The sequence below is a fragment of the Chrysemys picta genome, chromosome 1 (genome assembly GCF_011386835.1).
Source record: "Chrysemys picta bellii isolate R12L10 chromosome 1, ASM1138683v2, whole genome shotgun sequence".
NCBI lineage: Eukaryota > Metazoa > Chordata > Testudines > Emydidae > Chrysemys > Chrysemys picta.
The window spans coordinates 2,296,868-2,321,692 of record NC_088791.1 but is presented as its reverse complement, the minus strand read 5'-3'; the positions used below and the strand labels follow the sequence as shown (position 1 = coordinate 2,321,692).

At 56.8% G+C, this 24,825-nt stretch overlaps 1 protein-coding gene across 2 annotated transcripts; it reads left to right on the top strand.

Moving 5' to 3' along the window:
- The first annotated feature begins 725 nt into the window (after positions 1-725).
- LOC135983121 (C-type lection lectoxin-Enh3-like) lies at positions 726-17,329 on the top strand. Of its 2 annotated transcripts, none has more exons than XM_065592945.1 (6): positions 726-931; positions 2,532-2,611; positions 4,049-4,143; positions 11,174-11,311; positions 14,083-14,197; positions 16,904-17,329. In XM_065592945.1, exons 1-6 carry the CDS (start codon positions 849-851, stop codon positions 17,050-17,052), a joined length of 660 nt encoding a protein of 219 aa, XP_065449017.1. In that variant the 5' UTR covers positions 726-848; the 3' UTR covers positions 17,053-17,329. The 2 variants fall into 2 exon arrangements, with proteins under 2 accessions (XP_065449017.1, XP_065449058.1); XM_065592986.1 differs by lacking the exon at positions 16,904-17,329 and adding an exon at positions 16,130-16,509 and having other exon boundaries at positions 752-931.
- The last annotated feature ends 7,496 nt before the right edge of the window (positions 17,330-24,825 follow it).

The following is a 24,825-nucleotide window of genomic DNA, read 5'->3' as shown; positions in this document are numbered from 1 at the left end:
CCAGGCCCCAGCTGGTGTGACTCCATTGACTCCCGTGGGGCTCTGGCCAGTTCACACCCGCTGGGGTTCTAGCCCCGGTGACTCCAGCAGAGCTCTGAGCAACGCCCACCCGCTGGGGGTCTGACCCCAAGGACTCCAATAGCCCCACACCAGACTGTACCCGCTGGGGGTCTGACCCCAAGGACTCCAATAGCCCCACACCAGACTGTACCCGCTGGGGGTCTGACCCCAAGGACTCCAATAGCCCCACACCAGACTGTACCCGCTGGGGGTCTGACCCCAAGGACTCCAATAGCCCCACACCAGACTGTACCCGCTGGGGGTCTGACCCCAAGGACTCCAATAGCCCCACACCAGACTGTACCCGCTGGGGGTCTGACCCCAAGGACTCCAATAGCCCCACACCAGACTGGACCCACTGGGGGTCTGACCCCAAGGACTCCAATAGCCCCACACCAGACTGTACCCACTGGGGATCCCCCCACTGACTTCAGGGGGACTCCAGCTGATCTACACTCCCTGGGGATCTGTCTGGAACTTTCCATGGAACAAGATGGACGTGAGCAGTTGGGCCAGTCAGGGCCAGGGCACGATGGCTCCCTACAGCCACACTGACCTCAGCGCTGTCAGACTGGGGAGGGGAGCAGGGAGGGGAGAGGAAATAGCTTTCATTGTATCTGTTATCTCAGCCCTGAAAAACGCTTCCTCCTGCTCACAGCCCGGCTGGTGGCTGGGTCCTGGCTCCTCTTATCTCTGTTTGCCTGGGCGTTAAATGATTGTAGCTGCCATCAGCACAGATCTGCATGTTCAGTGTTGACACCTGGTCCCCTCCCCACACTGGTCTATAAATGCCCCGTGTCCGGCCAGTGTCCCATGCAGGCTGCACTTGGACTGGCCTAGCACCGGAGCAGCTACCCAGCGAGACAATCAGGTGAGACCCTGGCTTCCTCCAGCTTCTTCCTCCTCCTGCGCTGGGGGGCTGGCGGCAGCTGATCTGTTACAGGGGTGGGTGGCCAAGCTTGTCCCGTGTGTGTCCCCCGACCCTGGGGCCGTCTCTGTCTCACCCCTTCCTCCCACCCGCACAGCCCTGCACGCGGCACCCTAGCGCCCTGCGGAGCTGTGCCCAGCGCTCTGCCCCTCCGGGAGCTGGGCCCAGCCTCCAGTCTGTGTCCAGTCCCTGCTCGATCATCACTGTGCAGGGCAGCTCCCCGATTCGACCCCTTCTCCTAATAATGGTGCAATGGGGCCCCAGCTGTGATGGAGCAGGGGAGTTACATTGGGGATTGGGGGCTGCCCTTGCAGGGAGATACCTGAGCTGTAACCTGAGCCAGGAGGGGGTTTGGGAGAAATGACACCTTCTGCCCGGGAGACTGAACAAAGGAGAGGAGGAGGGGGCGGGGGGGGGGGAGAAAGCTGCTGGAGGGTTTTGGTTTTCGTTTCCTTTTTGGGCTGGGTGGTGCAACGCAGGGAACCCCAAGCTGGGGTCTAAGATCCCTGAACCCCCCAGAAGGACTTGATTGAGGGGTCCGGGTTGTACCTACAAGCTCTGCTGTAGACTGCGTTCCTATTGTCCAATAAACCTTCCCTTTTACTGGCTGGCTCGAGTCACGGTGAATCTCAGGAAGAGGGGTGCAGGGCCCTGACTCCCCCACACTCTGTGACACCAGCCCCCACCATGGGATGCTGTAACTATAACCACTCCCCTCCCGCCCGTCCCAACCACACGGTGTTGGCTTTCCAGACAGAGGATCTCCCTGGACATGGAAATATGAGTGTGATTGAAACACCTGTTAGTGGGGAAAGGCCCCGGGGTGCGGTCAGTGGGTGTTTCATGTACCAGGTGCTGGGTGATAACACGAGAGGTCTCCAAGTTTCTAACACTAAACTGGTCTCTAGTCAGAGAACGATTGCAGAAGTGCTGCACCTGCAGCTGGCATTCCAGCCACGTGCACACAGACTGGCCTCCATCCTGGTGGCATTGGGGCCTCTTCCAAACTCTCCCCCCTGCCACCTGTGCCCTCCCTCCACGTTCCATGTAGGTGGCTACCATGGGGACCTGCCAGCTCCAGCATGGGGGAGAGAGGGACAGCGGGAGATGGCAAATGCCCTTTCTGAGAACAGCTTTGCTCTGCAAATGGGACCCTGTTGCCTGGGACCCAGGTCCCGTCTGAGTGACCGTGGCCTCCCTGCTTCCCCCTGGCTCCTCCCCACCTGCAGATCTGGTTTGGGGAGTCCCGGGTGCTGCTGCTTGCCGAGCCCAGCCACTGAGAAGCTGGGACCTGGCTCAGTGAGGGGTGGAAGAGGAAGGGCTCTTTGGATCCAGCGAGATGGGCTCCGAGCCCGGTTCCCCAGGGCAGGGGCAGGGAAACGGGATCTGTCTTGTGGCCCTTCCAGCCCAGCCAGGCCCTTTAGCAAACAGCCCCAGCAACAAAGCGCCTCCCCCTGTGACATGCTCCATGGGAGACGGGGGCTGCTCCAGGGGAGTGTCTCAGGCTCTCGTGACCCATCTCCCTGGTGTGTTTCCTCCCCAGGGGAAGCGAGAAGATGGGGCCAGTCGCCTACTTCAGCCTCTTCCTCCTCGGCTGCCTGATCTTTAACCCCTCGCTGGAAGGTGAGTCCCTGCCTGGCCCCTCGGAGCTGTAGCCCCCGGGTGCTGGTTGCCATGGTGGGAACTGGGAAGTGAATTCATTTCCCTCGTCACTCTCAGAGCCACTGCCCGTCTCCTGCTGCTGGGGGTCACTGCCCTGGGGAGAGCCCAGGCCCTGCAGCCCCTCACCAGGGAGCAGGTGAGAGAAGGTGGGTGAAAGTCCCCCCAGGGTCTGCTCTTATCCTGAGGATAGGGTGGGACCAGTGGCGTAGCCAGGTGGAGGGAACAGGGGGAGGAATAAAAAAAATAAGGCACCACCCGCTGCGGCGCTCCGGGTCTTCGGCGTCAGGCCCTTCACTCACTCCGGGTTTCTTCGCCAGCACTGACGGTCCCGCCGCAGAAGACCTGGAGGGTCTGGGAGGCAGAAGCTGTGGGAGGCACTTTTGGGGGCCCCGCTGGCCCAGAGTGGCCCAGGGGATTAGTGGAAGACGGGGAGCAGTCAGCTCTGCTTCCCTCGCCCCAGCCCCAGCCGTGTCGCTCAGGGGAGGGGCTTGGGGGAAAGGATCCCCCCTGCACTCACCGGCAGTGGTGAAAGCGGAGCAGCCCAGCCCCAGCCCGCTCCACTCCGCCACGGCACCCTGCTTCCCGCCGCCGGTGAGTGCAGGGGAGGGGGAACCTTTTCCCAGCCCCCCCAAGCAACACGGCTGGGGTAGGAGCAGTGTTCCCTTCTCCACCCCAGCCCCCTCAGATCCCTGCTATTCCCCCCTTTATGTCCCATCCCCCTGGGCACCTCTCTCCCTTCCCTCCTCCTACAACCCCCCAGATCCTTCCATCCAGAACTGGGCCCCTGCTCTCAATTTTCTTCTAGTCCCAGTCTGTGCCAACCCCATTGCTCCCCCAGCTTCACCCCTTGGCCCTGGGTGTTCTCCTCCTGCCCCACTGCCGGCTTCCCTGCTCCAACTGTCCTGCATGGCCCAGGGGGAGATGGGGAGGAGATCAGGGTGGCAGGAATTCCCTCTGCCCGAGGGCTACAGCTGAATGGGGGCCACTGTGGCTGGCAGATTCATATTTCCCCCCTTTCCTAGGGCTGGGAGTCCATGGGGCTCCCTGGGGCAGGGACAGGGAAGGCCTATCAGCTCCCCCACAGTGCACTGCTCCTTCCTCCCCCCAGGGAGACCTGGGAAAGGAGCCCCTGTCCCATGCAAACTCAGAGTCCCTGCCCTGCTGGGATCCCTGCTCAGGGCTGGGTTTCAGGGGCCCTGTTCTGCCGATGTGGGGTCTGGGCAAACCCATCTTCTTCCCGCAGCGCCAGGGCCTGGAGGGTCCTGCCAGCCAGACACAGCCCCAAACGGGATCCCAATGTTAATTGTCCTAATTTAAAGCCACGGCTCTGCCTCTGAAACAGCCTCTAACCACGGTGTCCTGTCCCCACCATTGCCCCCCGGCCCCCTCTCTCTGCAGGGGTACAGGGTGTAGTATGTCCCGGGTGCTGGCTACCCTTCCACGACAGCTGCTATCGATACGTCCCCCAAGAGAAAAAGTGGATGGAGGCTGAGGTGAGAGGCTGGGGGCAGCGGGGCTCAGGGGCGCTGGGCTGGAGCTGGAGGTTGGGGGGATGGGTGGTTTAGGGTGAATATCAGAGGAAGTGAGCTGGGCTAGGCTGGGAATCCGCTACGGTGGGAGGGCCGGGGGTAGGGTTGCCAACTTTCTAAGTGCAAACCCCTGCCCCGCCCCTTCTCCGAGGCCCTACCCCCACTTGCTCCATCCCCCCATCCACTGTCACTCTCCCCCACCATCATTCACTTTCACTTGTCTGGGGCAAAGGGTTCAGGTGCGGGAGTGGGTGAGGGCTCCGGCCTGGGGTGCGGGCTCTGGGGTGGGCCCAGGGATGAAGGATTTGGGGTGTGGGAGATGGCTCTGGGCTGGAGCAGGAAGTTGGGGTGCAGGGGGGGTATAGGCTCTGAGCTGGGGGTGTAGGAGGGGGCTCCAGGTTAGGGCCGAAGGGTTTGGAGTGAGGGAGGGGATGCGGGCTCATTCTGGGGGTGTGGGCTCTGGGGTGGGGCCAGGGATGAGGGGATACGGGTGCAGGAGAGAGCTCTGGGCTGGGGCAGGGGGTTGAGGTGCAGGTGGTGGGTCATGGCTCTGGCAGAGGGGTGGTTCTTGGATGGGGCCAGATATGAGAGGTTTGGGGTACAGGAGGTGATCAGAGCTGGGCACGGGGTTGGGGTGTGAACAGGATGTGGGTTCGAGGAGGGAGATTGGGTGCAGGAGGAGACTTCGGGCTGGGGCAGGGGATTGGGGTGTGGGAGGGGGATCGGGGTATGGGGTCCCAAAAGCACTTACTGCAGTTCCTAGGAAATGGCTGCTCCAGAGCTCCCATTGTTTGTGGTTCCCAGCCAATGGGAGCTCCGGAACCGGCACTCGGGCAGGGGCAGCGCATGGAACCTCCCTGGCTCATATGTGCCTAGGGGCTGCAGGGACCTGGCAGCCACTTCCGGGAGCTGTGCAGAGTCAGGGAAGGTAGGGAGCCTGCCTTAGCCCTGGGCCCCTGCTGTGCCGCTGACCGGACTTTTAATGGCCTCATCGGCAGTGCCGACCAGAGCGGCCAGGGTCCCTTTCCGACCGGGTGTTCTGGTCAAAAACTGGACGCCTGGCAACCCTATGTGGGAGCCCAGGGCTGCACATTTCACACTGCCCCAGACAGAGCCCTGGGAACAGGCTGTGAGGGAACAACCTGCCCTGGCCAGGCTGGGGAGCAGAATACAATGTAAACGTAGCCCCCAGTGGGGCACGATCTCCTCTGGGCCCAACGCGCTTGTCATGCGCTGTGTCTGTCAGGGACGGCCTAGGCCCAGGTGGGGTCATGTCTCCCTCTAGGCCGGCTCAGGAAGGGCCTGCTCCTTACTCGGTGTTATTAGAGCAGCTCCCTTAGCTCCGGTGACAGGGCTGTGCTGAAGGTCTCCAGTTCGATCCCCATTGCTGGCTGGCATGTGGCCAGGGAGTCGCTGCCCAGGACATGAGGGTGGTGATGGGGCCCTGTGTACATAGGAACCGCCATACTGAGTGAGACCAATGGTCCATGTAGCCCAGTATCCTGCCTTCCAACAGTAGCCAGTGCTGGGTGCTTCAGGGGGAATGAACAGAACAGGTCAATAATCGAGTGATCCATTCCCAGCTTCTGCCAAACAGAGGCTAGGGACACCATCCATGCACATCCTGGCTATTAGTCATCAATGGACCTATCCTCCATGAATTTATCTACTTATTTTTTAAACCCTGTTATAGTCTTGGCCTTCACAACATCCTTTGGCAAAGAGTTCCACAGGTTGACTGTGTGTTGTGTGAAGAAATACTTCCTTTTCTTTGTTTTAAACCTGCTGCCTATTAATTTCATTTTGTGACCACTAGTTCTTGTGTTATAAGAAGGAGTAAATAACACTTCCTTATTTACTTTCACCGCACCAGTCACCTCGATCATATCCCTCTGTAGTCATCTTTTTTACAAGCTGAAAAGTCCCAATCTTATTAATCTCTTCTCATACGGAAGCTGTTCCATACCCCTAATCATTTTTGTTGCCGTTCTCTGTACCTTTTCCAATTCCAATATATCTTTTTTGAGGAAGGGGCGACCACGTCTGCACTCAGTATTCAAGAAATGGATGTACCATGGATTTATATAGAGGCAATATATTTTCTATCTTATTATGTATCCCTGTCTTAAGGATGCCCATCATTCTGTTCACTTTTTTGACTGCCGCTGCACATTGAGTGGATGTTTTCAGAGAACTATCCACAATGACTCCAAGGTCTTTCTTGAGTGGTAACAGCTAATTTAGACCCCATCATTTTATATGCGTATTTGGGATTATGTTTTCAAATGTGCATTATTTTATATTTATCCACCTTGAATTTCATCCACCATTTTATTGTCCAGTCACCCAGTTTTGTGAGAAACCTTTGTAACTCTTCACAGCCTGCTTTGGACTTAACTATCTTGAGTAGTTTTGTATCATCTGCAAATTTTACCATCTCACTGTTTAACCCTTTTTCCAGATCATTAATGAATATGTTGAACAGTACTGGTCCCAATACAGACATCTGGGACACACAACTACTTACCTCTCTCCATTCTGAAAACTAACCATTTATTCCTACCCTTTGTTTTCTATCTTTTAACCAGTTACTGAACCATGAAAGGACCTTCCCTCTTATCCCATGACAGCTTACTTTGCTTAAGAGCCTTTGGTGAGGGACCTTGTCAAAGGCTTTCTGAATATCCAAGTACACTAGACCCACTGGATCACCCTTGTCCACATGCTTGTTGACTCCCTCAAAGAATTCTAGTAGATTGGTGAGGCACGATTTCCCTTTACAAAAACCATGTTGACTCTTCCCCAACAAATTATGTTCATCGGTATGTGTATGGCAATTTTTTTCTTTACTATAGTTTCAACCAGTTTTTCTGGTACTGAAGTTATGCTTACTGGCCTTGAATTTCAAGGATCGCCGCCAAAGCTTTTAAAAAAAATTGGCATCACATTAGGTATCCTCCAATTATATGGTATCACAGTTAGTAGTTCTTCAGTTTTACATTTGAGTTCCTTCAGAACTCGTGGGTTAATACCATCTGGTCCTGGTGACTTATTGTTTAATTTATCAATTTGTTCCAAAACCTCATCTAATGATACCTTAATTTGGGACAGTTCCTCAGATTTGTCACTGTCATAAATATAAAGGGAAGGGTATCAACCTTTACATATGCAGTAACATAAAATCCCTCCTGGTCAGAGGTATAGAATCAATTTACCTGTAAGGGGTTAATCAGTTCAATTAACCTAGTTGGCACCTGACCAGAAGGACCAATGGGGAAAGAAGATACTTTCAAATCGGCGGGGGGGGGGGGGGGGGTTGTTTGTGCTCTCTTTGTTTTGTTCCCTCTCTGGATGGAGAGAGAGACCAAGCATACCTGAAAACAAACCTGAAATTATACATATAAAATTACAGAAATTGATAGTAAAGGCAAGGAAATGTTTTAGACTATCTTTTGTTTTAACTTGTGAATTTTCCCTATGATAAGAGGAAGTTTTATTCCTGGTTTTGTAACTTTGAAGCTGAGCCTAGAGGGGAATCCTCTGTGTTTAATCTTTTTATTACCCTGTAAAGTTACCTTACATACTGATTTTGCAGGTGTGATTCTTTTACTTTAAGAACCTGTTTGATTTTCAGTGTCCTAGGGACAAAGGGTCTGGTCGGTACTCACATTATTCTCAAGCCTCCCCAGGAAAGGGGGTGAAAGGGCTTGGGGGAATAATTTGGGGAAGAAGTGACTCCAAGTGACTCTTTTCCTGAATTTTTGTCTAAATCATTTGGTGGTGGCCTCAATACCGTCCAAGGACAAGGAAAGGAATTTGTGCCTTGGGGAAGTTTTTAACATAAGCTGGTGGAATATAAATTTAGGGGGTCTTCCATGCGGGTCCCCACATCTGTACCACAGAGTTCAGAGTGTGGAGGGAACCCTGACAGTCACCTAAAAAGAACGTTTCAGGTTTGGGAATCTCCCTCACATCCTCAGCTGTGAAGACCGATGCAAAGAATTCCTTTAGCTTCTCCGCAATGGCCTTATCATCCTCGTGTGCTGCTTTAGCATATTGATTGTCCAGGGGCCCCACTGGTTGTTTAGCAGGCTTCCTGCTTCTGATGTACTTAACAAGTTGGATTTAACTTCCACTTTTTAAATGATGCCTTTCTGCCTCTCGCTGCTTCTTTTACTTTCTTGTTTAGCCACAGTGGCACTTTTTAGGTTCTCTTACTATGTTTTTTAATTTGGGGGATCCGTTTAAGTTGAGTCTCTATTATGGTGTCTTTAAAAAGTTTCCATGCAGCTTGCAGGGATTTCACTTTTTGTGCTTTACCTTTTAATTTCTGTTTCACAAACTTCCTCATTTCTGAAATGAAATGCTACCTTGGTGGCTGCTGTGGTGTTTTCCCCACCACAGGGATGTTACATTTTAGTGTAACCCTTCTGCCCATCTAAGTTGGCAGCAACAAGGGCCGGGTTCTGTATCTAGGGGTTCCGCTTCAATAACGCAATGCAAAACCGGCTCGAGCCCCCACCCAGTGACCTGGGACAATTACATACCACCCCCTGGGTGCCTCTAAGAGGCAATACTTCCCCTCTCGCAAGCACGGAGTCTGAGTGTAACAAAAAAATGTTTAATAACATGAGGTAAACGACATCAGCATTAAATTGGAAAAAACACCACAAACAGGATTCATAACACAAACCATGAGCAAAAAAACCCACCCCAGCAAGTTGGGCTGTGTCCTTTCCCTTGGGTTCTTGAAACCAGCAACCCAAGGATCACCAAAGTCCCAAAAGTCCAACAACCCCCCAAAGTCTCTGTCCCTGGTCAGTGCAGCCCCAGAGTTCGGGGGGGGGGGAGCACACAGGGTGTTAAGGGGCACCTTACGTGATCCGAGGCCGACGGGGATCCGTCACAGCCTTCACCACGAGCCGCTCCACTCCACCAGCTGTCCCGTGAGCTGCTCCCGCCGTCCCACGAACTGCTCTGGCAGCTGCTCCACTCTGCTCACCGACCTGTGAGCCACTCAGCTCTGCTCCACTTCAGCCGACCCTTGGGCCGCTCCCACAAGGCTCCGCTCTGCTCTGCTCGCTGCTTCTCCAGTCGCTCCGCCCTGCTCACCGACCTGTGAGTCGCTCAGCTCCACTCCAACCGTCCCGCAAGGCTCCACTCTGCTAGCTGCTCCACCAGCCGCTTAGCATTATAGCTTCAGGCTCCCCCACTAGTTAACACAGCCTCAGTGATCTCAGCCCTTTTGTGATTTCAGCTCTTAGCAATTTCAGCTCATAGTAGGGGAGCCCCAGTGCTAGTGCACCATTGGCCCAAAGTGAATTCAGTTCAGCAGTCTGTAACTAAACTTCTAACAGAATCAAAGTTAGCTCTGATATTCAACAGTGGAGAGAGGAGATAGTGCAATTGCTGTTTCAACCCCTCAGAGGAGGAGGAGGAGGAGAAGGGGGGGGGGGGCATACCATCAAGCACAAATACCTGTCCCCATCCTCTCTCAATTCACTGGGTTTTGTAACCCATGCCCCTTGACAAGCAAATGCTACTTAGGTAATGGTGAATGACTCACTCAGTCCTTCTGTCATACAACAGTTCCATTGGCCTTGATTCACAGAATCAGGGTAACAAAACTTTATTCTTCCTGCCCCAATAACAGAGAAACTGGGGATCCCACACCAGCCAAAGTAACCACTTTGAGTTGCTGTTGTTTCATGCCAGGCGGGTGGGTGTGCCTATGCAAACAAGATCAACCCCTGGAGTTCTTTTCCACACTCGCCATAATTCACCACCAGATGTCAGGGTAGAGCTCATCCTGACTCTGCTTACATCAGTATGTTTGTAACCCTTCTGCCAGGTGAAGCCAGCAGCAACACGGGCCAGGCTCAGTATCTAGGGGATCCGTTTCAACAGTACAACACAGAACCGGATCGAGCCCCAAACAGTGGCCTGGGATAGTTACACACCACCCCTCGGGCACCTCTAAGAGGCAATACTTCCTCTCTCACAAGCACTGAGTCTGAGTGTAGCAAAAACTTTTAATAAAAGGAGGGGAAAAACTCAGCATTATTTTGGGAAAAAACCACAACTAGGGTTCATAAACACAAACAACCCACCCCCAAGTAAGTTGGGCGGTGTCCTTTTCCCCTCAGGTACTTAAGTCCAACAACCCAAATGTCCCATTAACGTGCCCGTCCCTTCTCTGTGCCCCACTCACAGTTGCTGTCCTTGGCTAGTGCAGTCCCAGAGTTCAGAGGTTTATCCGCAGAGTTCACCTCCCACCCTGTGTGGAGGGGGGGAAGGAGGCACCTTACACGCTGCACTGCTCGGGCACTCGCTCGTCACCCCAACGGTCGATTGCTGCGTTTCTCTGTGGGGCTCTGCTCTGGCCCTCACCACCAGCCTCTCTGCCAGTCGCCCTGCTGCCCGCTTGCCACACCTGTTTCATTGCTGTGTAGGCTTCCGGGCTTGGGCTGGAGCCCGGGCTCTAGGGCCCTGTGAGAGCTGCCAGGAAATCCCCTCGGCCAGGGCTGCACTGAGGTCATGTGGTGCTAATTGCTCATGTGCACAAGCCGAGCGCCTGGCAGAGTCCGGGTGCCTGGGGTCAGCACAGTGACCTTCATCAGCCACACCTGTGCTCTGCTCCCAGCATGACAGCAGGTGTGTCTGGCAGAGCCATGGCCCAGGCAGGCCAGTGCTCAGAGCAGAGCCCAGGAGCTGGCGCGGGAGGGATTCGGTGACACCAGCAGGGCACAGGGTGGCTGTGGCTGTGCCGAGCAGGGTGGGGGCCGGGAAGGTGAAGGGGGATGGAGGGAGGGAGGCGTCTCTACCTGCTCCTCCCATTGGTCCTGGGGAGGGGAGAGGCGCTAACACGGGGTCCTGTCCCCTCACAGCCCTTGCTGCCCGAGGGAGGCAGGGCCCAGAACAGTGCTGGACTCGCGCCTGCTGCTCCCTGCAATGCCGGGAAGGGGGTAACTGGCTTTGTTTTTTCCTGTCCCAGGCGGACTGCCAGCAGCATTGGCCTGGGGCCCATCTCGCCTCCATTCACAGTGCCGAAGAAAAGAATATGCTGGCCCACATCAAGGGGGACCCCACAAAGAAGAATCATGTCTGGATCGGACTCTCAGACCCTGACCATGTGAGTGCCCGGTGCCCGCTCTGCCTCGGGCAGCCCCTCCCCAGGCCCCTGGGCTCTGTGTCTCTGCTCAGTGAGGTTGTTGTTTGGGGCGGGGGTGCCACCAGAGCAGGATTTCCATGGGAACGGGGTGAAAAGGGGCTGTAACCGCCTGGGTTTCCCATCACAGGATCGATCCCCAGCGCCCGGTGCAGAGTATGAACTGCTGGTATTAATATTCACGTTCGTGACACTAGCGCCCAGGGACCCAGCACACCGGGGGGGGGGGACTCTCCAGTCCAATCTCTAGCCCTCAACCCCCTCCCCCAGAACCCCACCCTGCCTCTTCCTGCCCCTGTTCCACCTCTTTCCGCCCCATTTTTCCCCCTCCCCCAAGGGTGCCCCTTAGATGCCCGGTGCCTCCCCATACTGGGGGCGGGGGCACGATCTAAAGGGGAGGTTACACACATGTGCCCCTCGACCAACCCTCCCCCGCACCCAGCCCAGGGTGACCACACTCTCCCCACCCCACGTTCCCTGTGGAGGGGTCTGTTCTCCCACGGCGCCTGCCCCCGCCGCCACGGCACCTGCTGCTGCCCTCCCTGAGGGAAGGAGCCTGGGTGGGGAGCAGGAGGGAGCCACTTCTCACTCCGGCCCCTCCCGGGTGCTGCTCTGCAACCTGGCAGGTGCCTGACAGAGCCTGGCCGGGGAGGCGGGTTCTGCTCCCTGTAGGGTGACCAGACGTCCCGATTTTATCGGCACTGTCCCGATATTTCCTTGTTTGTCCCGCGTCCCGACCGACGTTAGGTTGGGAAACTGGACAGACAAGCAAATACTCCTGAGCCTGGAAGTGCTCGCGCCATCCCCCCTGCCCTGACTCCACCCCCCCCTCCGCCCTGACTCCACCCCTCCTTCCCCCATTGGCTCCCTCCCCGAATCCCCGCCTCTTCCCCAGGCTCGCCCTTCCTCCTCCCTCCGCAAGCGCTGGAGGGAGGCCCGGGAGATGCAGGGGGAGCGCGGGGCCTGGGTGAGCGAAAGTCTGGCCCGGCCCCGAGCAGGCAGGACTCAGTTGGGTGGTAGGGCGAGGAGGGGGGCGGCCCGCGGGGCCGGGCGGTAGCCGTTCTCCCCCGGGCAGCAGGACTCAGGAGCAGCCGCTGCTGCAGCTCCCACTGCCGCGGGGGCAGGAAGCGGCCAATGGCCAAGCTCGGCGGCTGCGGCTCTGGCGCCCGGGCCTGAACCCCCAAGCCGGGGCCTGCTGTGGGGACCCAGCGGCGAGCACGCTGCGCCCAGCCCCTGGCCAGTCGCGTCTGGGCTGCCCAGCTGGTGCTATCCCGTGGCGGCCGCGGGGCGGAGGCATCGGCAGCCCAGCCCCGTTCGTTCCCGTGCAGGACCCGAGCGGGACGGGAATGACGGCGCAGACTCCTCCACGAGGCTCCTTCCAGCCGACAGGCTGTCGTCACCTGCTAAACATGTCTGACTGCTCTTGGCTACTCACGTCTCACCGTGATAAAATGCCAGAGACAGAGACCTCCTGGGCCACGTCGCAGCCTTTCACCCCTCGGGGGGTCAACTCAGCCTGGGGCAGCATCAGCCTCTGCCCCTCGGCAGCTCCCCCTGCACCCGCCCACTGAGGAGCTGCCCAACGAGGGACACGGCCCCGTACAAAAGCCTGGGGAATTAATAACCCAGAACTCCCTTCAGGGACAGGGAAGGGGGGATCAGGACCCACCCGAATCCCTGAATGCACGGACAGAACAAGGGGATTGTCGCCAACATTCCCGGCCCCTTCCCATCGGCTGAGGTGCTGGCAGCCCACTCCAGGCGCATACGGCGTCTGCTTCCCTCCCCAGCAAACAGCCCAAGGGAACACACGATAGAGGCGGGGCCGCGGGTGGTCAGGCTAATGGTCGGAGCAGGAGCAGGAAGCGGATCCAATACAAAGGTCAGAGCCGGAGTCAGGAATTAATAGCCAAGCCGAGGGTCAGAGCCAGGAGGGGACCCAGGCGGCACATCAAGGGTCAGCGCCGGAGCCCAGGGGCAGGGTAAGGAAGCCGGGCCCAGGAGCAAGCCGAGGCGGCCAGGACTGAGCAGGAGCAAGGCTGGGAAACAAGCAGGAGCAGGAGGAGGAGCAGGGCTGGAGCAGGACAGGAGCCCGGCGAGGAGCAGCAGCACAGGGAGGATGTCAGTTGGGTGGCCTGCAGCCGGCTGGCTGCGCTGGTTGGGTTGCCAGGTGACTAATTCTGCTGCAGCCCCTGATCCCCGACAGTGCGAACCCAGCTTCATCCAGCGCCCCCGTCCCCCAGACCTACCACCGTGATCTCTGCAGCGGGGAGCAGAGTAACTCCCCTGTGGATGGGCTTTGGGAGCGTCGTCGCGTGGGTCTGTGCACACGAGAGAGAACGGGGGCAGCAGCGTGGGGCTGCGGGACAGCGCGTGGGATGACACTGCAGGTGCTGCCTGTCGGGCTGGGCTGGAGATGGACGTGGAACCTGAGGGCAGGTCGGGGTGCGCTCCCCTCGGCGATGTGGGGGTGGCAGGGGCAGGGGGTGCTGGAGACTCTCCCTTCACTTGTTGTTTTCATGCTTCCCAGGGCTTCGGCAGGTCCTGGTGTAACTTCAGCTGCCAGTAAATGTAGCCCTGGTTGTCAGCGCTGACATTTCATAGCAATGATCAGTGTCTCCAGTGTCACTGGGCAGCCTCTGCCCGTGCCCTGCCCATGGCCCCTCGGCTCCGGGGCATGTCTCTAGCTGTGTAACCTTGGGTTTACAGGGGCTCTGTCTCCTTTGTCTCTGCAGAATCAAACCTGGAGATGGTCAGATGAATCCCCGGTCAGCTTCAGAGCTTGGTATAAGGGGCAGCCTGATAATTTTGCAGGAAATGAGCACTGCACAGTGTTATTTCACGGTACAGGTAAGCAGGCGGCTCAGACCCCCATGGACCTACCATCCTGGCAGCGCTCTGACCACAAAAGTCCTGAGATACTGATCCAGGCTGGCCCCAATGCGCAATGGAGTGCAAATCCCTGCTCCTCTCTTCCCTGTCCCATGCTGGGAGGGCAGTCAGGAGAGAACCCCTTGTTGCTTCTGGTAAAACTGCTGCTTACCAGCTCCCCTGGGTCAGGTCATATGTCTGCTCCAGTGACAGGCAGGAGAGACATATGCACACACGCGCAAACAGAGACAGACAGACAGACACCCCTGGCCCCAGACGAGGACTCTGCTGAGCTTTTAAGGGGCAATGGCTCTGAGTCGCTGTTGCCCCCCTGCTGTGCAAACACTGATCCACACAATGATGTGGGCACCAGAGCTGCATTTGTCCCCCTCACAGGGTTGTGTTACTCACAAGCATTTGCACACACGCCGGCTGCTTGTGAAAGTTCCAAATAGCCCAGACGGTGACAGCGACTAGCCCAGTGGTTTTCCACCTTTTTGTATTGATGCCCCCATTCGCACAGCAAGCCTCTCAGTGTGACCCCCGTTATACATTCACAACGAGAGGGGTCATTTAATTGAATGGTGACTCGGGGCTGCCAGCCCCACAGAGCTGATAGCTCATGACCCCCATGAAACCACCTTGCGACCCCATGAGGGGTCAGGACCCCAAGTTTGAGAACCCCTGGACTAGCCAGTGTTGGTGGATTCAAGGGGTCGCTTTGCAGACAGGCTGTGAACAGGAGAGGGGCGAAATTCACAACGAATCCCCCTCCTGGCCCTGATCACTGAGTGCTGTGTCTGTGTGGGGCCTGCAGTGCCAGTGGGTGTGGGGAGCGAGGGGCAGGGCCGGGGCTCAGACCAATTCCATTTATCACTGGGACAGGCCTGGGCCCGCCATGAGCCGGGTGTGTTAGACAGTCACACGCTATGGTAACAAGCAGCCCATTGAGCACTGGGCTCTGTAATAATTGATTAACATTTTACTAAACCATTAATTCTTTGTTACGTTTATGAACTATTCCTAAATTACACCCAAAACATTATGTTAAAGGAACATGAAAGTCCCAAAGTCAAGGAAGTGCCAGACTAAGCTGCCCATGTAACCTTAACTCAGCCCCTGGAACGTGTGCGTCATGATACAGTCTTGAGTTACAGGCTCAGTGTCCATCAGGCCTGATGCCGGCAGATGGGCACAGCCAGGGCTGCAGTCACTGGACGGGGATAGAGTCAAGCAGCAGCAGAAACCCGCACCCAAGGGAACAGGGCACTGAGACCGGCCTATACCCCCCGCGGAGCTCCCTGCTGGGCCTGGGGTGCTGCTGAGGGGCAGAGCCCACCTAGCCCAGCCCCCAGACATCCCCAGAGCAGAGGGGTAACGGGGTCTGAGGGAGGAACGTGCAGCTCCGCGCACAGCAGGCCGGTAACACTGACTCCTGGGGCAGGGACACATCCCCTCTGCATGGCGGCTGAGCCCTGCCTGGGACAGATGTTCCCATGGGTGTAGCCAGACCCAGGCGGGCAGGGCATGGAGGGGGCCTGGCTGTGGGGCAGCTCACTCAGCAGGGAGGGAGGCAGCAGCCCAGGTCCTTAGCGGGTGCCCCCAGTCCCGGGGCAGGGCTCTCACTCTCTCCTCTGCCCTCTGGCTGGGGTGGGGGGCACGTGGGGTGGGGGAGGTAGGAGCAGTAGCACATGGACCAGGCGTCTCCCCTTTCACACTGAGCCTCGGCAGGATGGGGCTGCCCCAATCTGGGCTGCTCAGGGTTCCATCCCACCCTCTCTTCCTCAGGGTTGTGCACAGGAGCTGGGATGTTCTCCGTCGGGCCTGGCACGGGGCAGGATTGGGGTCACTGTACAAGCAGGAACCACCAGCCTGCCTCACCCCAGGGATCATTTCTGTTTTTCTTTCTAGATTTTCAGAAATGGCACGATTTCCCCTGTGATAGGACATTCCCTTTCATTTGTAAACGCAAACCCTAGGGGAGGCAGGTCGCCTGGATCTGGGGGGCTCCCAGCACCTGGGCTGTGAGTGAATCGGGTCCCTCCGGCTCCCCTGGGAGACCAGATCCTGCGTCCCCGGCTGCGAAGACCCTACTGCAAAGCATCGCTGTGTTACGCTGTGTCACTCCCGCTCTGCTCTGCCCCCTTCTCTCCCTGTCGCACCCACGCTCTGCTCTTCTCAGCAATCTCAGCACAGTGACGTGATAATAAACGTTCCCTCGAGCATTCAGCTCAGTGCATGTGAGAAAATAAATAAGGAAGTATTGTTTATTACTTCTCATAACACAAGAACTAGGTGTCACCAAATGAAATTAATAGGCAGCAGGTTTAAAACAAATAAAAGGAAGTATTTCTTCATACAATGCTCAGACAACCTGTGGAACACCTTGCCAGAGGATGTTGCGAAAGCCAAGACCATAACAGGGTTCAAAAAAGAACTAGATAAATTCATGGAGGATAGGTCCATCAATGGCTATTAGCCAGGATGGGCAGGGATGGTGTCCCTAGCCTCTGTTTGTCAGAAGCTGGGAATGGGCGATGGGATGGATCACTTGATGATTAGCTGTTCTGTTCATTCCCTCTGGGGCACCTGGCATTGGCCACTGTCGGTAGACAGGATACTGGGCTAGATGGACCTTTGGTCTGACTCATTAGGGCCGTTCTTATGTTCCCTTCTGACATCCAGACAGTCCCAAGGGTGAGGGCTTCATGGCTCAAGAGGTGGCAATTAAGGCAGCACTGAAGGTGCTTTCTGTGAAAGAGAAGAACCAGCAGCAGCCGCAGCAGCGGGGTGTCCGGAGGCCCCAGGGGTCTGAGGACCAAAACCTGACGTGAAGGATGAGAGAGGCGAGCAAATGAGAGCATGGTGCCTCTCCAGGCAGCAGGGGAGAGCCAAAGCCAGCCAGGCAACAGAACGAGCGTCTCTGTACAACTCCTGGGCCTGATCCGCTGCCGTCGCAGTCAGTGACGCTCCACTGCAGTAAACCAGCAGAGCTCCCTGGCCACCAGCTGAGGACCTGGCCGTCGAGCTGCCCATCTTCTCCTCTGAGCTGCTGCTCCACAAACTAGCGTAGACAAGACGCCGTTGTGTTACCGTGCAAGGGCTCCCCCCCAACCAAGAACACAGGTGCATCCACCCAGAATGCACATCACCCCCTCCAGCCTCCCCCCACCCCTCCCCAAAGCCGGGGAATGGGCAGTCAGCTTTCAGCCTGGACAAGGTGAGCAGTGGGGTTAACCCCTAGCTCTGCCCCAGGGCTGGCCAGGAATGATGGGAAGGCAATAGCCTCTTCCACCATCCAACTTGCATCCGAGTATCTCTTCAGTGCTGAAATTCACATCGTCGCTAAAATCCACACGCCTAGTCAGAATGGCTTGAAATTTGGTAGGCCAGGTCGGGGCCTGGCCTGGACTCAAGGCTCAGACACTTGGGTAGCCACTTTGGAGTATGCCAATTCTATGGGCTTGGCTGTCCCACCTGGAACCACACTCCCCTCCCATAGCCAGGTATGAAAGCCAGGTGTCCTGGCTCCCAGCATCCTACTGCTCGCTAGCAAACAGCTGTGTGGTGCCTGGCAGAGCGCACTGGCACGAGTGGCAGGGGGCTCTGGTGTGGACCTGAGGGTCCCTCATTCAGACCCTGCTCTGTGAGGGTAATTATGGTTCCACACAACCTCTGCCCGGTCGGGGGTGGCACTAGGAACTGGGAACCTCACAGAACGTCCCCTCCCTTAGCTAACCCTGCCATGTTCTCTGTGTGCTCCCCTGTGACGGAGCAGGGAGCAGGGCAGATTTGACCTGGGAATGTTGCAGGGGGATTGCAGTGAGGAGGGGGGACTTCCCTTAAAGGAAGCTACCTGAGCTGTAACCTGAGCCAGGAACTGGGGTAGGGAGAATTAACACCTTCTGCCCGGGAGACTGAACAAAGGAAAGGAGCAGCAGGAGGAGTTTGGAGTTTAGTTTCGGTTTGGGCTGGGTGGTGCAACACAGGGAACCCCAAGCTGGGGTCTAAGCTCCCTGAACCTCCCAGAGGAACCTAATTGAGGGGGTTTGGTCGTACCTACACGCTCTGCTTGAGACTGTGTTTCTGTCCTTAAATAAACCTTTTGCTTTACTGGCTGGTTGAGAGTCGCAGTGAATCTCGGGAAGAGGGGTGCAGGGCCCTGACTCCCCCACACTCCGCAACAACTGGTGGCAGCGGTGGGATCTACTGCACCCCGTGGACGGCGCTTCCTGCAGTAAGTGACTGTGGAGCAGTAAAACGAAGGGGGATTGACGGGGACCAGGCGTGCTGAAGAGTGAGAGAGAGACGGTTATTACCCCTGGGAGTGTGTGACTAGCGAGAAGAACTTTTGCAGTAACAGGGTCCCCCGGGGGGATCGCAGCGAGTGGTCCCAGGGGCGGAGAAGCCTGCAGCTCGACCCTGGCAAAGAGGTGGTAACCTTAAGAAGGGCTGGCACACTAGGGGTCTCCCTGGGAACTGTGGGGAGCTGTGAGCACACAGGCCGGTAAGTGGCCAGCAGGAAGATGTATGCCAAGCGGCTTAAGAGCGACCTGGTGGAGCTGTGCAAGCAGAGGGGGCTGCGCATTGGGAGGCTCACCAAAGAACAGCTCATTGCCCAGCTGGAGGCGAAAGATCGCGCAAATAAACCGATCCCTGTGTCTCAGGGAAGCAGCCTGGCAAATGCAGCGCAGGCACCAGTGTCTGTCCCAGCTGGGAGTGGTCAGCCGGCTGCTGAGGGCTTCCCGAGACCCCTCCTTCCTATGCCTAGGGGAAGGGTGGGGAGGAGCCCAGCAAATACCGAAGGCGCCGTGACCCCCCCCGGCCAGCAGGGGATCCTCCCGGCGAAGCTCGCCGGCCAGCAGAGGATCCTCCCGGCGACGTTCGGCATCCGTGGAGCGAAATTGGCTGGAATGGAAGAAAGAGCTAAAACTGAAAAAGCTGGAGGATCGTAAACAACAAAAACAGCATAAACGGGAGAAAAAAAAAAGACAGCATCAGCGTGAACGGGAGGAAAAAAAGAGACAGCATCAGCGTAAACGGAAGAAGAAAGAAAGACAAAGACAGCATAAACGGGAGAAAAATGAGAGACAGCGTCAGCATAACCTGAAACTGGCAAAATTGAAGGGCAGCAAACCCCCGGCTGCGGTGAGTGAGGGGGAACCCAGGACTGCACGGAGCTTTAATAAGTGCATCCTGGCCCCACGCAAGGAGCGGGAGGACATGGATGACTTCCTGGAGGTCTTTGAGACGGCCTGCGAGCTGCACCGGGTTGATCCCGCGGACAGACTCCGGGTCCTTACCCCCTTACTGGACCCCAAATCCGTGGCATTGTACCGCCAACTGGGAGAGACAGAGAAAGGGGACTACGAACTATTCAAAAGGGCCTTGCTACGAGAGTTTGGGCTGACTCCTGAGATGTACCGGAAAAGGTTCCGGAGTCAGAATAAAACCCCTAAAATCTCATTTCTGCAACTAGCCGTCCGCATGGAAAAATACGCCAGCAAGTGGGCTGGTGGGGCCCAGACGAAGAAGGACCTGATTAAACTGCTGGTACTGGAGCAACTGTATAAGCGGTGCCCATCCAACCTGAGGCTGTGGTTGGTGGACAAAAAGCCAGAGAACCCGCGACACGCAGGGCAGCTGGCTGATGAGTTTGTAAAGAGCCGGTCAGGGGGTGGCAGGGAGGAGCCCCAAAGGAACAGGCCCGCCGCAATGCAAAGAAAGAGTCACCCTGGGACCTCCCAAAGGGGGAATATGGAAAATCCCCTCCCACGGGGAATGCCCAGCGTCAGGGACAACCGACCGGCTCAAGGGGACCCACGGGACATGAGCTGCTATTACTGCGGCCAAAAAGGCCACGTTCGGGCCCAGTGCCCCAAGCTCAAGGACAAACTGAGCAGACCGAACCCGCACCGGGTTAACTTGGTAGAGGCCCAGACGGACGAGGGGCAGGCTTCTCACGCAAGAGGGGCTGGCAGCTTATCAACTGCTCAAAAAAAAAAGGGCCCCAGGCCAGCTTCTCTGGGGGGCCAGATGCTCCGGATTCAAAGTTCTCCGTTTACAGGGTTGGCGCGGGGCTGTCCCTGCAGAGCGAGTGCCTTGTTCCCCTGGAGGTGGATGGAAAAAAAGTTTATGGATACTGGAACACGGCCGCAAAGGTGACACTGGCCCGGCCCGAGGTGGTGGCCCCAGATCGGGTGGTGCCCAACACCTTCCTGACCCTAACCGGGGTGGGCGGAACCCCATTCAAGGTTCCCGTAGCGAGGGTACACCTAAAATGGGGGGCCAAGGAGGGCCCCAAGGACGTGGGAGTGCACCACCATTTGCCCACTGAGGTGTTGATGGGGGGGGACCTAAAGGACTGGCCAAGCAGCCCCCAGACCGCCTTAGTCGTAACCCGTAGCCAGAGCCAGCGAGGGGCACTACGCCCTGACCTTGGAAAGGATGTCCCACCGGAGGCACCGAACCCTTCCCGGGTGGGGAGGGAACACCCAAGGACAGGCCTCGGGGTGGCTGGGGCTTCTGACCCAGCCGACGAAAGGGAGCAGGTCCCCATCCCTTCCCCAGCCGCCGAGTTCCAGGCCAAGTTGCAGAAGAACCCCTCCCTGCGGAAGCTAAGGGGCCTGGCTAACCTCAGTGTGGTACAGACCATGAGGAGAGGATGCAAGGAAAGGTTCCTGTGGGAAAAGGGGTTCCTGTACCGAGAGTGGGCTCCCCCAGGGGAAGTGGAGTCGTGGGGGATCAGAAGGCAGCTGGTGGTTCCCCAGAAGTTTCGCCACAAGCTACTGTACCTGGCCCATAACATCCCTCTCGCAGGGCACCAGGGGATCCGGCGCACCAGGCAGAGGCTGCTACAGAACTTTTACTGGCCCGGGGTCTTCACCAACGTCCGGCAGTACTGCCGATCCTGTGACCCCTGCCAAAGGGTGGGAAAGGCCCGGGACAAGGGAAAAGCAGCATTAAAACCTTTGCCCATCATAGAGGAGCCTTTCCAGAAGGTGGCCATGGACATAGTGGAACCTCTCAGCAAAACGACCCGGTCTGGAAAGAAATACATCCTGGTGGTGGTAGATTTCGCCACCCGCTACCCCAAGGCAGTGCCCTTATCGTCCATCGAAGCAGACACTGTGGTGGATGCGCTGCTGACCATTTTCAGCCGAGTGGGGTTCCCCAAGAAAGTCTTGACGGACCAAGGGTCCAACTTCATGTCGGCCCTACTCCGGTGCTTGTGGGAGAGATGTGGGGTCCGGCACAACTGGGCCTCAGCATATCACCCCCAATCCAACGGGCTGGTGAAGAGGTTCAATGGGATGCTAAAAATGATGCTAAAAACATTTATAAATCAGCACCCGCAGAACTGGAACAAGTACTTACCTCACCTGCTGTTTGCGTACAAGAAGGTACCCCAGGAGTCTACCGGGTTTTCGCCTTTCGAACTGCTATATGGAAGGCGGGTAAGGGGGCCCCTGGACCTAATAAAAGACAAATGGGAGGGAAAGGCCACTCCCAAGGGAAAGTCGGTGGTGAAGTATGTCCTAACCTTCCGGGAACAACTTGCCGAGCTCATGGGCCTGGCCAGGAAAAATCTGGCCAGAGCCCAGAGGAAGCAGAAGGTCTGGTATAACCGCACAGCACGGGCCCGCGCCTTCGCCACTGGGGATCAGGTGATGGTCCTCATCCCCGTAAAAACAAACAAACTCCAGGCCGCCTGGAAAGGGCCCTTCAAGGTTGTCAAGAAACTAAACAAGGTAAACTATGTGGTAAAGCTGTCGAACCGGGCACACCACCACCGGGTGTACCATGTAAATATAATAAAGCCATATTATAACAGGGGAAATATGGTGTTGACCGTGTGCAAACATTGGAAGGGGCAGAAAAATAACCCTTTAGTAGATCTATTCCCTGGAACAAGAGTTGGCTTCCCCCTGAAAGCAATACCCCTCTCTGATCGGCTAACCCCTGCCCAGCGAGCTGAAATCAAAGGGGTGCTGCATCTGTACCAACAGCTGTTTTCCAACCAGCCTGGACGCACTAATCTGACTGTCCACCGGGTGCAGACAAAATCGCACCCGCCTATAAAATGCTCCCCCTTCCAAGCCACAGAAAAAACTGCTCAGGATCTAAAAAGAGAGGTCAATGACATGCTGGCTTTGGGGGTGATCCAGCCGTCTTCCAGCCCTTGGGCCTCGCCGGTGGTGCTGGTCCCCAAAAAGGACGGGTCGATCCGGTTCTGTGTGAACTATCGGAAGCTCAATGCCATCACGGTAGCCGATGCCTACCCCATGCCCAGGCCGGACAAGCTCCTAAACAAGCTGGGAGGTGCTCTGTACCTTACCACCATAAATCTTACAAAGGGCTATTGGCAAGTGCCGCTGGATGCAGATGCCAGGCTAAAATCGGCCTTTGTCACCCCTCTGGGGCTCTATGAGTTCCTGACCCTGCCCTTCGGCCTCAAGGAAGCGCCGGCCACCTTCCAGCGCCTGGTGGATCAGCTACTGAGGGGGATGAAAAGTTTTGCCGTGGCGTATATCGATGACATCTGTGTCTTTAGCCAAACCTGGGAGAACCACATATCCCAGGTTAGACAAGTGCTGAACCAACTCCAAAAGGCTGGGCTAACCGTAAAACCGAAAAAGTGCAAGGTGGGAATGGCTAAGGTATCCTACCTAGGCCACCGGGTGGGAAGCGGCTGCCTAAAGCCGGAACCAGCCAAAGTGGAGGTAATCAAAGACTGGCCCGCTCCTCAAACCAAAAAGCAGGTCCAAGCCTTTATTGGGATGGCAGGGTACTATCGGAGGTTCGTGCCCCACTTTAGCACCATAGCCGCCCCCATCACTGAGCTGTGCAAGAAGGGAAAGCCAGACAAAGTGGTCTGAACCAAGGAGTGCCAGGAGGCTCTCCGGGCGCTGAAGAAGGCTCTGGTCAGTGGCCCAGTTCTGGCAAACCCAGACTTTGACAAGCCCTTTATGGTGTTCACCGACGCCTCAGACACAGGACTGGGGGCGGTGTTAATGCAGAAGAATAAAAAGGGGGAGAAACACCCCATCGTGTACCTAAGCAAGAAGTTGCTACCCCGGGAGCAGAACTACGCGGCCATCGAGAAGGAATGCCTGGCCATGGTGTGGGCCCTCAAGAAACTAGAGCCATATCTCTTTGGGCGTCACTTCACCGTGCACACCGACCACTCTCCCCTGACCTGGCTGCATCAGATGAAAGGAGCCAACGCCAAGCTCCTGAGATGGAGCCTGCTCCTGCAGAATTATGACATGGACGTGGTCCATGTGAAGGGACGTGACAACCTAATAGCGGACGCATTGTCCCGGAGAGGGAGCCCTGAACGTCCCCAGGTCACTGGTCAGAGTGACCCCGCTCAGTTCAGTCTTGAAGGGGGGAGAGATGTGACGGAGCAGGGAGCAGGGCAGATTTGACCTGGGAATGTTGCAGGGGGATTGCAGTGAGGAGGGGGGACTTCCCTTAAAGGAAGCTACCTGAGCTGTAACCTGAGCCAGGAATGGGGGTGGGGAGAATTAACACCTTCTGCCCGGGAGACTGAACAAAGGAGAGGAGCAGCAGGAGGAGTTTTGAGTTTAGTTTCGGTTTGGGCTGGGTGGTGCAACACAGGGAACCCCAAGCTGGGGTCTAAGCTCCCTGAACCTCCCAGAGGAACCTAATTGAGGGGGTCTGGTCGTACCTACACGCTCTGCTTGAGACTGTGTTCCTGTCCTTAAATAAACCTTCTGCTTTACTGGCTGGTTGAGAGTCGCAGTGAATCTCGGGAAGAGGGGTGCAGGGCCCTGACTCCCCCACACTCCGCAACATCCCCAGCCTGACTTCCAGTCACGCATCCCACGGGGGCCGCAGCACGGTCCCTGCAGAGCATTGATCCAGCGAGTAATGGCCGAGGGACAGAGCACGCTGGGCACCGCGAGTGGCCTGTCACGGATCCGAGCAGACACCCCTTGCTGGCCACCCACTAGGAGGCTGTGAGGGGAAGCCAAGCCCCCGTGCTCAGGGTCCCCCAGCTGTGTTACGCTCCTGGAGCCTTGGCAGGCTGCAGCACAGGCCCCTCCCTTGGTGTCTCTGGCACACGCCTGGGCCCCAGCTCTCCGTCTGTTCCCCCATCTCGGAAATGGGGCTTTTCAGCCATGCTCCTTCCTGGAGCCCCTCACCTCGCTTCGGTGTCCTTGCCATCTCCTGCCCATGCTACCATCCTCTTCCTGTCCGGCCCCTGTTCTTGTGGGTTTAAACCAGGGACGAACCCCAGAGTGGCAGTGTGATCTAGACTTAGAGTTCTCCAAGTGTGAACACCTCAGGCACTATAACAGCCTTAAACACGGAGTCACAGACAATCCCCGTGGATACTCCGATCCGTCATGCCACCCCGGTGAGCCTAGCCTGTGAGAGATGGTCCCTTACAGCAAAACTCACACCAATATTCCAGTTACTCCCAGTCCCAAAGGACCAGTCATTTACTGCAGGTCAATTGCACTTTAGATCTTACACCGAAGGCAACGCTTGTAGCCAATCCTACAATAAACTATCCACCGATTTATTAATCGGAAAAGGAAACAAGAGCTAGTCAGAAGATTAAAGCAGGTGAGCCC